Here is a 12,649-nt window from a genome sequence, read left to right as displayed (position 1 = left end):
GGTGGCCAATAGGGTTCACCTTGTGGGCCAACTGCCCTTGATTGGTAGAGACTGCTCAGAACCCTGTGTTGAAAAGTCTGCATCTTCACTTGGATGGATTGGTGATGTTTGCCCTCATTACAGGCATTGGTTGATGTGCCGTGTTTTTGCCAACTCAGTACTGGATGATTCTAAAACACCCACCCAGCATAGATAACCTTTAGTAACCTTGAGTATTAGTGATCTGCTACTTAGAAGACCCCAAGCTGGAGCTGAGTCTCAGGGCCACCATGGCCTGATGGGGTGGGGAAACATTACAAAGGCTAGTTTTTTTTTTTTTTTTTTTTTTTTTTTGAGACGGAGTTTCGCTCTGTCGCCCAGGCTGGAGTGCAGTGGCCGAATCTCAGCTCACTGCAAGCTCCGCCTCCCGGGTTTACGCCATTCTCCTGCCTCAGCCTCCCGAGTAGCTGGGACTACAGGCGCCGCCACCTCGCCCGGCTAGTTTTTTGTAGTTTTAGTAGAGACGGGGTTTCACTGTGTTTGCCAGGATGGTCTCGATCTCCTGACTTCGTGATCCACCCAAAGTGCTGGGATTACAGGCTTGAGCCACCGCGCCCGGCCAAAGGCTAGTTTCAAAACCCGGCAGTGCCTTCATGACACCGCTGGGGAGTGTTTGGTGGCGGCAGAGGGTCAGGAAGTGGGGGGTTGATGGGAGTGTGGGGGCAGGGCTCAACCTCCTGGTGCTGAGCAAGAGGGGGACCAGCAAGCAGGTGAGGGAGGCTGTCTCAGGTCCTAAGGCTGGCTCTGCCCCCCAAGATAGTACCCCCTACCGTGATACTCTCCTCATCCCCCTTGTCTCCTTAGCTGCAGCAGAAGGCCGTGGCTAGTGAGATCTTCAAGGGCAAGAAGGATAATTACCCTCAGAGTGTGCCCAGACTCTTCATTAGCACTCGGCTTGGTGAGCCCTTGACTTTCCAGCACTCAGACCTTTCGTCATTGTCCTGGTCCCCTGTTGCCTCCTCTGACCTCCCTCCCTGCCATCTGGGTTGTAGGTGCAGATGAGATCAGCTCCCGAGTGCTTCAGGCCCTGGGCTCTGAGCCCATTCAGGTAAGAGCCTGCCTGCAGCCCTGAGTCCGGCAGCGCGGTTCTGCTGCCCAGGAGCTGGAGGCAGGTCAGGGTACAGGCGGAGCCTTGGGAGCTTCTCCCCAAGCCCCTTCAGCCTGGCCTCTGTCCCCAGTATGCTGTGCCTGTCGTGAAATACGACCGCAAGGGCTACAAGCCTCGCTCCCGGCAGCTGCTGCTTACGCCCAACGCTGTGGTCATCGTGGAGGACGCCAAAGTTAAGCAGAGGATTGATTACGCCAACCTGACCGGTCAGCCAGGGTCCAGGGCTGCAGGGGGAGGGCCCCTGCTTTGACACTTGACCTCTGACCTTTGCCCTCTCCCTTCAGGAATCTCCGTGAGCAGCCTGAGCGACAGTCTGTTTGTGCTTCATGTACAGCGTGAAGACAATAAGCAAAAGGTGCCCTTTCATGGATGGGGAGGTGGATTGGGGAGTAATGGGGGGGAGGGGGAGGTGGGGGTGGATGAGGAGGTGGGGGGGAGGGGGTGTGGGGGTGGATGAGGAGGTGGGGGGGAGGGGGCATGGGGGTGGATGGGGAGGTGGAGGGGAGGGGGCGTGGGGGTGGATGGGGAGGTGGGGGGATGGATGAGATGAGGGGGTAGGGGGGATTGGGGGTGAATGGGGTGCTGGATGGGGAGGAGTTGGGGGGTGGATGGGGGCAGGGGGTGGATAGGGAGTGAGGAGTGGATGGGGAGGTGAGGCAGAGGGTCCTCGAGTTCTGGCCAGGGCCTGATCCCTCCTTCCTGGCCCCCCAGGGAGATGTGGTGCTGCAGAGTGACCATGTGATTGAGACGCTGACCAAGACAGCCATCAGTGCCGACCGTGTGAACAACGTCAACATCAACCAGGGCAGGTGAGATGCGGGCCGGGAGTGGTGAGGGGGCTGTGTGGGCACCCCGGGACAGGGTGGGGGTGGTGAAGGGGCTGTGTGGGCACCCGGGGACAGGGCGGGGGTGGTGAGGGGGCTGTGTGGGCACCCGGGGACAGGGTGGGGGGTGGAGAGGGGGCTGTGTGGGCACCCGGGGACAGGGCGGGGGTGGTGAAGGGGCTGTGTGGGCACCCAGGGACAGGGTGGGGGGTGGAGAGGGGGTTGTTTGGGCACCCGGGGACAGGGTGGGGGGTGGTGAGGGGGCTGTGTGGGCACCCGGGGACAGGGTGGGGGGTGGAGAGGGGGCTGTGTGGGCACCCGGGGACAGGGTGGGGGGTGGAGAGGGGGCTGTGTGGGCATCCAGGAACAGAGCGGGGGCCCACCTTAGAGTTGGGGGTCTGTCTCCATGGAAAAACCCTCACCCACCCCGTTCCCCAGCATCACGTTTGCAGGGGGCCCCGGCAGGGATGGTACCATCGACTTCACCCCCGGCTCGGAGCTGCTCATCACCAAGGCCAAGAACGGGCACCTGGCTGTGGTGAGTGGGGTCTGCTTTCCCGCTCATGACCTGGCTGTGCCTTCCTTGGCTGTGCTGGGCAGAGTCCGGGCACCTCACCATGGGCCTTAATCCAGAGGCCATCATACCACCTCTTCCATCTGCTGGCCCACCCATGAGGGCCGGAGAGAGGGGCCGTTCGCGCCCCTCAGTGCAGAAAGTTGTAAAGGTGGCAGCGCGGGGCCCACGCCTGTGATCCCAGCACTGTGGGATGCTGAGGCGGGCGGATCACCTGAGGCCAGGGGCCCACGCCTGTGATCTCAGCACTGTGGGAGGCCGGGGCGGGCGGATCACCTGAGGCCAGGAGTTTGAGACCAGCTTGACCAACATGGTGAAACCCATCTACTAAAAAAATACAAAAGCCGGGTGCAGTGGCTCACACCTGTAATCCCAGCACTTTGGGAGGCCCAGGAGGGCGGATCACCTGAGGTCAGGCATTCGAGACCAGCCTGGCCAACATGATGAAACCCCGACTCTACTAAAAATACAAAAATTAGCTGGGCGTGGTGGTGTGTGCCTGTAATACCAGCTAGTAGTGGGGCTGAGGCAGGAGAATTGCTTGAACCCAGGAGGTAGAGATTGCAGTGAGCTGAAATCATGCCACTGCACTCCAGCCTGGGGAACAGAGTGAGATGCCATCTCAAAAAAAAAAAAAGGCCAGGTGCGGTGGCTCACACCTGTGATCCCAGCACTTTGGGAGGCCAAGGCGGGCAGATCACCTGAGGTCGGGAGTTCGAAACCAGCCTGACCAACATGGAGAAACCCCGTCTCTACTAAAAATACAAAATTAGCCGGGCGTGGTGGCGCACGCCTGTAATCCCAGCTACTCGCGAGGCTGAGGCAGGAGAGACACTTGAACCTGGGAGGTGGAGGTTGCGTTGAGCTGAGATTGTGCCACTGCACTCCAGGCTGGGCAACAAGAACAAAACGCTGTCTCCAGAAATATATATATACACAAAAAGGTTAGCCAGGTGTGGTGGCGGGCGCCTGTACTCCCAGTTGCTCAGGAGCCTGAGGTGGGAGGATCGCTTGAGCCCAGGAGGCTGAGGCTCCAGTGAGACCCAAGATCTCACTGCTGCATTCCAGCCCGGGTGACAAAATGAGACCCTGTCTCAAAAAAAAAAAAAGGCAGCACGGTAATGCAGGGAAGACACGGGATGATTGGGGGGTGCCAGGAGGGAGGAGAGGCTCAGCCTGGCCAGGGTGGTGGGCATTCCTGTGGGAGTCAGGTCCGAGTCTCCAGGATGGAGACCACTAGGCCCCCACCACTCCTGCCTGCCTCAAACGCGTGAATGTAAGCGCTGGGGCTGGGTGCGGCGGCTCACGCCTGTAATCCCAACCCTTAGGGAAGCAGAGGTGGGAGGATAGCTTGAGCCCAGGAGTTCAAGACCAGACTGGGCAATATAGTGAGACCCCACTCTCCATAAAAAGGATAAAAAAGCCTGAGTGCCGGGGTCCCCGTCTCCCCCTCACCACTTGGGTGTCTCTCTGCCCCCGACCCGGGGCCCCCCGTCTCCCCCTCACCACTTAATGTCTTTGCCCCGCAGGTCGCTCCCAGGCTGAATTCCCGGTGATAGAGGCGCTCACTGGACTCCCAGCTCCCAGCGCTTTGCTTCTGTCCTCCCCTCCCAATTACCAAAGACTCAAACTTCCAGACAGGGATCCGGGGATGCCCCGAAGCCCCCCCTGCCGTCTCCCACCTCCTGCCCATCCCTCAGACGGGGACCCAGGGACACCCCGAAACCCACCCGCCATCTCCCACCTCCTGTCCATCCCTCAGGGACCCAGGGATACCCCGAAGCCCCCCTGCCGTCTCCCACCTCCTGCCCATCCCTCAGACGGGGACCCAGGGACGCCCCAAAGCCCCCCTGCCGTCTCCCACCTCCTGCCCATCCCTCAGACGGGGACCCAGGGACGCCCCAAAGCCCCCCTGCCGTCTCCCACCTCCTGCCCATCCCTCAGACGGGGACCCAGGGACGCCCCAAAGCCCCCCTGCCGTCTCCCACCTCCTGCCCATCCCTCAGACGGGGACCCAGGGATGCCCCAAAGCCCCCCTGCCGTCTCCCACCTCCTGCCCATCCCTCAGACGGGGACCCAGGGACGCCCCAAAGCCCCCCTGCCGTCTCCCACCTCCTGCCCATCCCTCTCTTGAGGGAGCAGCAGGGGCCAGGAGCTACCCCAGGAGTGGGCCAGGCCGGGCCACAGCAATAGCAAAGCCAGGGCCAGCGCGAGCCATGCCAGCCCTACTGCCGATGCCAAATGTTTGAGAGAAGGGAACTTTTGCTGAGGTTTTCTCTGAGGTTTTTTTTGATGCTTTATAGGAAACTATTTTTTAAAAAAAGCCATTTCCCACCCGAGGACACATGGGTGTGTTTTCCCTGACCCCAGCAGGGCGAGGAATGTAGCTGAGAGGTGGGGTGGGCTGGGCTCTGGTGCCCTCTTCGCTGGCCAGGCCACCTCTTCTCCTGATTCCCTTGGCACCTTGTCTGTCTACCTGTCTCCCTGCCTGCCCATCTGCACCTTTTGCAGCCCACTCTGACTTCCATCTGCGGGCTGAGACCACGCTTGCCTGCCCTCTTCTTCCTGCCTTAAGAATGTTCTTTTAGGCCGGGCGCGGTGGCTCAAGCCTGTAATCCCAGCACTTTGGGAGGCCGAGACGGGCGGATCATGAGGTCAGGAGATCGAGACCATCCTGGCTAACACGGTGAAACCCCGTCTCTACTAAAAATACAAGAAAATTAGCCGGGCGAGGTGGCGGGCGCCTGTAGTCCCAGCTACTCGGGAGGCTGAGGCAGGAGAATGGCGTGAACCCGGGGGAGTGGAGCTTGCAGTGAGCCGAGATCGCGCCACTGCACTCCAGCCTGGGGCACAGAGCAAGACTCTGCGTCAAAAAAAAAAAAAAAAAAGAATGTTCTTTTAGGCCGGGCACGGTGGCTCACGCCTGTAACCCCAGCACTCTAGGAGGCCAAGGTGGGCTGATCATCTGAGGTTAGGAGTTCGAGACCAGCCTGACCTATGTGAAGAAACTCCGTCTCTAGTAAAAATACAAAATTACCTGGGCATGGTGGTGCACGCCTGTAATCCCAGCTACTTGGGAGGCTGAGGCGGAGAATCGCTTGAACCCGGGAAGTGGAGGTTGCAGTGAGCCAAGATTATACCATTGCTCTCCAGCTCTCCATTGCCTGGGCAACAGAGCGAGACTCCGTCTCAAAAAAAAAAAAAAAAAAAAATGCCCTTTTCCTGTCCTCATCATCGCAGTCTGAGGCCATGCTGGAGTGAGGAAGGACGTCTTAGGCCATAGAAGTTGGAAGACTGGGAGATCATCCAGCTCAGCCCCTTCATGTTAGAGCAGAAGACGGACGCCCAAACAGGAGAAGGCACTTGCCCGCGGTCATACGGCAGGTTGCCACAAAACCAGGACGGCAGCCCTTCCTCAGAGTGCCTCACTGCCACTCCCAGGGACCGGGAGCCCCATAAAACCCAGTCATGTCTTGACAGCAGAGTTGGCTCCTTGACCAGCAGTCAGCCCTGGGGACTGCCAGATGGGAAAAGCGCCTCTGCCTGAGTCCAGGCCTTAGGATGACGGACAGCTTGCCTGCACACTTGGGCCCCACTCAAGGATGTAGGGCCTTTTCTGGCCCCTGACCCCTCCCTGGCATGGGAGCACGGGGAAGGGCTGGCCTTGGGGGGAGCGGCAGGGGCACCACCTCTTTCTGCTGCTTCTCCCCACCCCTACCCTCAAGGGCCTGGGGGCTGCCCAGCTGCCTCTGTGCCCTTCTGGGGGTCTCAGCCCACTGCTGACACTTCTGCAATCCAGAGAAACACTAAATAAAGCAATATGTGTTTGCCAACGTGGTCTCCTTGTCAGTATTAGGAAACGAGGAGGGCCCCTGGGAGGCAACCAAGGGTCTCATGTTGCAGGTTGTTTTTGAGACAGTCTCACTCTTGTCACCCAGGCTGGAGTGCAGTGGCACAATCTTGGCTGACTGCAACCTCCGCCTCCCGGGTTCAAGTGATTCTTCTGCCTCAGCCTCCTGAGTAGCTGGGACTACAGGTGCGCGCCACCACACCTGGCTAATTTTTGTATTTTTAGTAGAGACGGGGTTTCACCATGTTAGCCAGGCTGGTCTTGAACTCCTGACAGGCGATCCTCCCGCCTCGGCCTCCCAAAGTGCTGGGATGACAGGCGTGAGCCACCGTGCCCGGCCACCTCTCGTTCAAATTCTGTTGCAAGTGACAAACCCAGTCCAAACTGGCTTGGGCCAAAACAAATGGCATTTATGAGCATTAGCACCTTAGTCCCGGGGTAGGGCTGCTTCCAGGTGCTCACACACGGTCAGGAATGTGTCTGGAGCCATCACCTGGCTCAACCTTCCTCTACGGTGGCTTCTTTCCCAAGCAGACTCTCACCTGGAGGTGGGGTGGCAGCAACAGCCACCCACAGAGGCACCCACAGCTCCAGGTTTTCATCTGTCAGTTCAGCACTGGAGGCAGAGAGAGGAAGTGCCGGCCGGGCGCGGTGGATCAAGCCTGTAATTCCAGCACTTTGAGAGTCCGAGGCTGGCGGATCGCGAGGTCAGGAGATTGAGACCATCCTGACTAACATAGTGAAACCCTGTCTCTACCAAAAATACAAAAAACTAGCCGGGCGCGGTGGCGGGCGCCTGTAGTCCCAGATACTCGGGAGGCTGAGGCAGGAGAATGGCGTGAACCCGGGAGGCGGAGCTTGCAATGAGCCAAGATCTTGACACTGCACTGCAGCCTGGGCGACAGAGCGAGACTCCGTCTCAAAAAAAAAAAGAAAGAAAGAAAGAGGAAGTGCCTCTTTCCCAAAATGTGAAAGTCTCAGAGCGGATTCTCAGTGCAGCAACTTGAATGAGGTATCCACCCTGACCCAGTCACTGTAGCGAGGGAGAGGAGTAGATTCTGATTCATCAGGCCTGGATCAGGTGCCTGCCCTGGAGACAGCTACGTGAACCACACCGGAAACCACAGGACCAAGAGTGGGAGATGACTCCCCAAAATGAAATCAGTGTTGCCTCCACAAGAAAGAGAATGAGTGGGCCGGGTGCGGTGGCTCACACCTGTAGTCCCAGCAGGTTGGGAGGCCGAGGCGGGTGGATCACCTGAGGTCAGGAGTTCAAGACCAGCCTGGCCAACATGGTGAAACCCCGTCTCTACTAAAAATACAAAATTAGCCAGGCATGGTGGCGAGTACCCGTAATCCCAGCTGCTCAGGAGACTGAGGCAGGAGAATCCCTTAAACCCGGAAGGCAGAGGTTGCGGTGAGCCAAGATTATGCCACTGTCCTCCAGCCTGGGCGACAGAGCGAGACTCCGTCTCAAAAAAAAAAAAAAAGGAACAAGAGCTTCAAGCTGCCGCCGCGGAGCTCATCAGCAGATGGCTGTGAGTTTTTCTAAGAGGGCGGCGGGCTGTGGGTGGAGGGAACAGTGCACGTGGGGCTTAGAGACAAGAACAGGTTTAGCCCCGGGGTCAGCCCAGCTGCTTGAGGAGCTTTGATTTGTAACCCAGGGTGGAGGTTCTCAAACAATGAAGATACCACACAACGTGTGACATTTTGGGCTTGACACGATCCTGTATACACACCTAAATTTTGATGCTTCTTCCCACGATTAATTTTCCCAAGGAAAAATTAAAGCACTACAAATATTCGTTTGCTTTATCCGCAGTAACAGTGGCTCCGAGAAGCAGATAGATAAGATAGGTATTAAGTGCAATTACAATGCTTTATAACTGGGTCAACATTCCTTTCTCTAGCAAACCAGAATGCATGTGAGAGTGACATCACAGACGTTACACAGGCATCCACCTTTTTTTTTTTTTTTGTGACAGTCTCTGTTGCCCAGGCTGGAGTGCAGTGGTGCGATCTCAACATGGTCATCCCAAAGTGATGGGATGACAGGCATGAGCCACTGTGCCCGGCCTGCTCTGACCTTTCTTTTTATTTATTTATTTATTTATTTTGTTTTTTTAATTTTTTTGAGACAGAGTCTCGCTCTGTCGCCCAGGCTGGAGTGCAGTGGCCCGATCTCAGCTCACTACAAGCTCTGCCTCCCGGGTTCACGCCATTCTCCTGCCTCAGCCTCCCGAGTAGCTGGGACTACAGGCGCCTGCCACCTTACCCGGCTAGTTTTTTGTATTTTCTAGTAGAGACGGGGTTTCACCGTGTTAGCCAGGATGGTCTCGATCTGCTGACCTCGTGATCCGCCTGTCTCGGCCTCCCAAAGTGCTGGGATTACAGGCTTGAGTCACCGCGCCCAGCCTATTTATTTTTTTTAGATGGAGTCTCGCTCTGTCGCCCAGGCTGGAATGCGGTGGCGCGATCTCGGCTTACTGCAAGCTCCGCCCCCCGGGTTCACGCCATTCTCCTGCCTCAGCCTCCCGAGTAGCTGGGACTACAGTCGCCGCCACCACGCCTGGCTAATTTTTTGTATTTTTAGTAGAGACAGGGTTTCACCGTGTTAGCCAGGATGGTCTCGATCTCCTGACCTCGTGATCCGCCCGCCTCAGCCTCCCAAAGTGCTGGGATTACAGACGTGAGCCACCGTGCCCAGCCAGAAAGAAATTTTCTTACTGCCTGCTTTATTTTTTTTCTAAGGAAAAGTAGGAATAAGTAGCCCAACTTCAGAGTGAGCCGTTTACATGGTACCCAGCCTCGGGCAGTGTCATGACCATATGATGCGGCTCTGGCGGCTTCAGGGGACGGCACCAGGCAGGCAAGCAGGTTGTCGAGCTCCAGTTTCTTCCCCATTGCTGAAAGAAGGAATGCCTTTCTTTAGTCAGGAAAGTTGGGAGGGGAGGATTTGGGTGGATTTTTCTGCTGGAATGAGCAGCCTTCCATTCTCTCCCTGCTTCACCTCTGCTTCAAAGCCTCCTTCCAGGACCCTCCCTTCTCTGCTTCCCCCCGCCCCAATACACACCAGAAACGTCGCCTAAGCAAGGAGGTCACTTTCTTCGTAGGGCAGGTCTCAGGCTTATCAGAGGGCGAAAGCCACCATTGTAGCTGCAAATCCGTACGTTTGAAGGGGATGGAGGAGGATGAGAAAAGAAAGGAGAGAGGGGTGGGCTTGCGCGCTCATTGTCCCAAGGGTCACTCCCGTTCCCATGCTGTTGGAGTCTGAAGTTTTGGATTCTCCTGGGTCTACAAGGAGGGAAGACACGCTTGAGTGGCGGCTGATGGCTGGGTCTTCCCTTCTTGCTTATTATTTTTTTTTTTTTTGAGACGGAGTCTTGCTCAGTCGCCCAGGCTGGAGTGGTGCGGTGGCACGATCTTGGCTCACTGCAAGCTCCGCCTCCCGGGTTCTCGCCATTCTCCTGCCTCAGCCTCCCCAGTAGCTGGGACTACAGTCGCCCGCCACCACACCCGGCTAGTTTTTTGTATTTTTAGTAGAGACGGGATTTCACCGTGTTAGCCAGGATGGTCTCGATCTCCTGACCTCATGATCCGCCCATCTCGGCCTCCCAAAGTGCTGGGATTACAGGCGTGAGCCACCGCGCCCGGCCACTTATCTCTTTATTTTCCAGCTTAGTTATGAGTTCTTCCTCCTTCTCCTTTTTTTTTTTTTCCCCTTGAGACACAGTCTTTCTCTGTCCCCCAGGCTGAAGTGCAGTGGCACGATCTTGGCTCACTGCAACCTCCGCCTCCTGGGTTCAAGCGATTCTCCTGCCTCAGCCTCCCTAGTAGCTGGGACCACAGGTGCCCGCCACGCCTGGCTAATTTTTGTATTTTTGATAGAAATAGTGTTTACCCAGTTGGCCAGACTGGTCTCAAACTCCTGACTTCAAGTGATTCACCCACCTTTGCTTCCCAAAGTACTGGCCTATTCTCCTTAAAAAAAAATTCTTTTTCTTTTTCGGTTGGGCACAGTGGCTCATGCCTGTAATCCCAGCACTTTGGGAGGCTGAGGCAGGCGAATCATCTGAGGTCGGGAGTTCGAGATCAGCCTGACCAACATGAAGAAACCCCGTCTCTACTAAAAATACAAAAAATTATACGGGCATGGTGGTGCATGCCTGTAATTCCAGCTACTCGGGAGGCTGAGGCAGGAGAATCTCTTGAACTCAGGAGGCGGAGGTTGCGGTGAGCTGAGATCGTGCCATTGCACTCCAGCCTGGGCAACAGGAGCGAAACTCTGTCCCGAAAAACCAAAAAAAAATCTTTTTCTTTTAATTTCCATGTGCCCTAGGGAGGGATCTTAGAGGGACTGCTTTGGAACAGGCGGTCTCTGGGTCAGGTCCAGAGCTCACAGACCGGCCAGAATTCACACTGGCATGGCTGCTTCTGCTGGTTCACAGTGCCAGGCTGTGACTAAGCCAGGGTCACGATGAGTCACCTACAGCAGGAAAAGTACCCTTGTCCCTCCCAGGCCCCCACCCCCACTTCCCCAGAGCAGGCCTAAGGGTGTGTAGGTGAGTCCAGAAGGGCTGTGTTATCCATTAGACCAGAATCCACAGCTGACTGCTTTTTTTTTTTTTTTTTTTTTTTTTTTGAGACAGAGTCTCACTTTGTCACCCAGGCTGGAGTGCAGTGGCGCAATCTGGGATCACTGCAAGCTCTGCCTCCTGGGTTCACGCTATTCTCCTGCCTCAGCCTCAGGAGTAGCTGGGACTACAGGCGCCGCCACCACGCCTGGCTAATTTTTTGTATTTTTAGTAGAGACGGGGTTTCACCGTGTTGGCCAGGATGGTCTCGATCTCCTGACCTTGTGATCCGCCCGCCTCGGCCTCCCAAATTGCTGGGATTACAGGCGTGAGCCACTGCGCCCTGCCTGACTGCTTTTTTTTTTTTTTTTTTTTTTTTTTGAGACGGAGTCTCGCTCTGTCGCCCAGGCTGGAGTGCAGTGGCCAGATCTCAGCTCACTGCAAGCTCCGCCTCCCGGGTTCACGCCATTCTCCTGCCTCAGCCTCCCGAGTAGTTGGGACTACAGGCGCCCGCCACCGCGCCCGGCTAGTTTTCTGTATTTTTTAGTAGAGACGGGGTTTCACCGTGTTAGCCAGGATGGTCTCGATCTCCTGACCTCGTGATCCGCCCGTCTCGGCCTCCCAAAGTGCTGGGATGACAGGCTTGAGCCACCGCGCCCGGCCGCTTTTTTTTTTTGAGATGGAGCCTCGCTCTGTCGCCCAGGCTGGAGTGCAGTGGCCGGATCTCGGCTCACTGCAAGCTCCGCCTCCTGGGTTCACGCCATTCTCCTGCCTCAGCCTCCCGAGTAGCTGGGACTACAGGCGCCCGACACCTCGCCTGGCTCGTTTTTTGTATATTTTTAGTAGAGACGGGGTTTCACCGTATTAGCCAGGATGGTCTCGATCTCCTGACCTCGTGATCCGCCCGTCTCGGCCTCCCAAAGTGCTGGGATTACAGGATTGAGCCACCGCGCCCGGCCTGCTTTTTTAAAATGTAGATTCCTGCCACCCCTTCCTCCCACTTCCTATCTCAGAAATTTGAGGGTACAGCAGAGTGACCATGCTGTCTCTCCTTCCAGGATTTGAACCCTAGCTCCTCACTGTGCCAACGTGTATCTCTGTACACGTTACTTAAACTCTCTGAGCTTCAGTTTTCTCTTCTGTATGATGGGGATACTTGTCAAAGAAGGTGGTTGAGAGGATTAAATGAGATGATGCGTATGAAGGCAGTCAGCACAGTGCCTGGCAGACGGTCATCTCTGAATAAATGTTAGTGGTCCTGAAACGCTTATGGAGTACCTCGTAGACTAGCTGCTTGGACTTTAAGGACATACACAGAACTACAAATGAAAAATTACAGTAAAATGGGTAAGAGCTGTCATGGGAATAATTTGGACGTATTGCTGTTGATGGAGAGGGAGTGATAGGGTGGTTAAGAAAGGGGAGACGGCCGGGCGCGGTGGCTCAAGCCTGTAATCCCAGCACTTTGGGAGGCCGAGATGGGCGGATCACGAGGTCAGGAGATCGAGACCATCCTGGCTAACACGGTGAAACCCCGTCTCTACTAAAAATACAAAAAACTAGCCGGGCGAGGTGGCGGGCGCCTGTAGTCCCAGCTACTCGGGAGGCTGAGGCCGGAGAATGGCGTGAACCCAGGAGGTGGAGCTTGCAGTGAGCTGAGATCTGGCCACTGCACTCTAG

At 56.5% G+C, this 12,649-nt stretch overlaps 1 protein-coding gene across 8 annotated transcripts in view; it reads left to right on the top strand.

Annotated features, from left to right (window-relative positions):
* The window catches only part of MYO1C (myosin IC), a 32,695-nt gene extending 26,317 nt beyond the window's left edge, over positions 1 to 6,378 (top strand). For all 8 annotated transcript variants that reach the window (XM_045375693.3, XM_045375689.3, XM_045375690.3 and 5 more), the window contains exons 26-32: positions 844 to 937; positions 1,032 to 1,087; positions 1,218 to 1,353; positions 1,432 to 1,502; positions 1,859 to 1,956; positions 2,410 to 2,509; positions 4,075 to 6,378. In XM_045375693.3, the coding sequence (XP_045231628.1) occupies positions 844 to 937; positions 1,032 to 1,087; positions 1,218 to 1,353; positions 1,432 to 1,502; positions 1,859 to 1,956; positions 2,410 to 2,509; positions 4,075 to 4,101 (582 nt within the window). In that variant the 3' untranslated portion in view covers positions 4,102 to 6,378. The remainder of the gene's footprint in view (positions 1 to 843; positions 938 to 1,031; positions 1,088 to 1,217; positions 1,354 to 1,431; positions 1,503 to 1,858; positions 1,957 to 2,409; positions 2,510 to 4,074) is intronic.
* Positions 6,379 to 12,649: the final 6,271 nt, after the last annotated feature.

Source organism: Macaca fascicularis, chromosome 16 (assembly GCF_037993035.2).
Source record: "Macaca fascicularis isolate 582-1 chromosome 16, T2T-MFA8v1.1".
Taxonomy (NCBI): Eukaryota; Metazoa; Chordata; class Mammalia; order Primates; family Cercopithecidae; genus Macaca; species Macaca fascicularis.
Note: the sequence above shows the minus strand (reverse complement) of the source record. Positions and strands in the feature narration are given on the sequence as shown.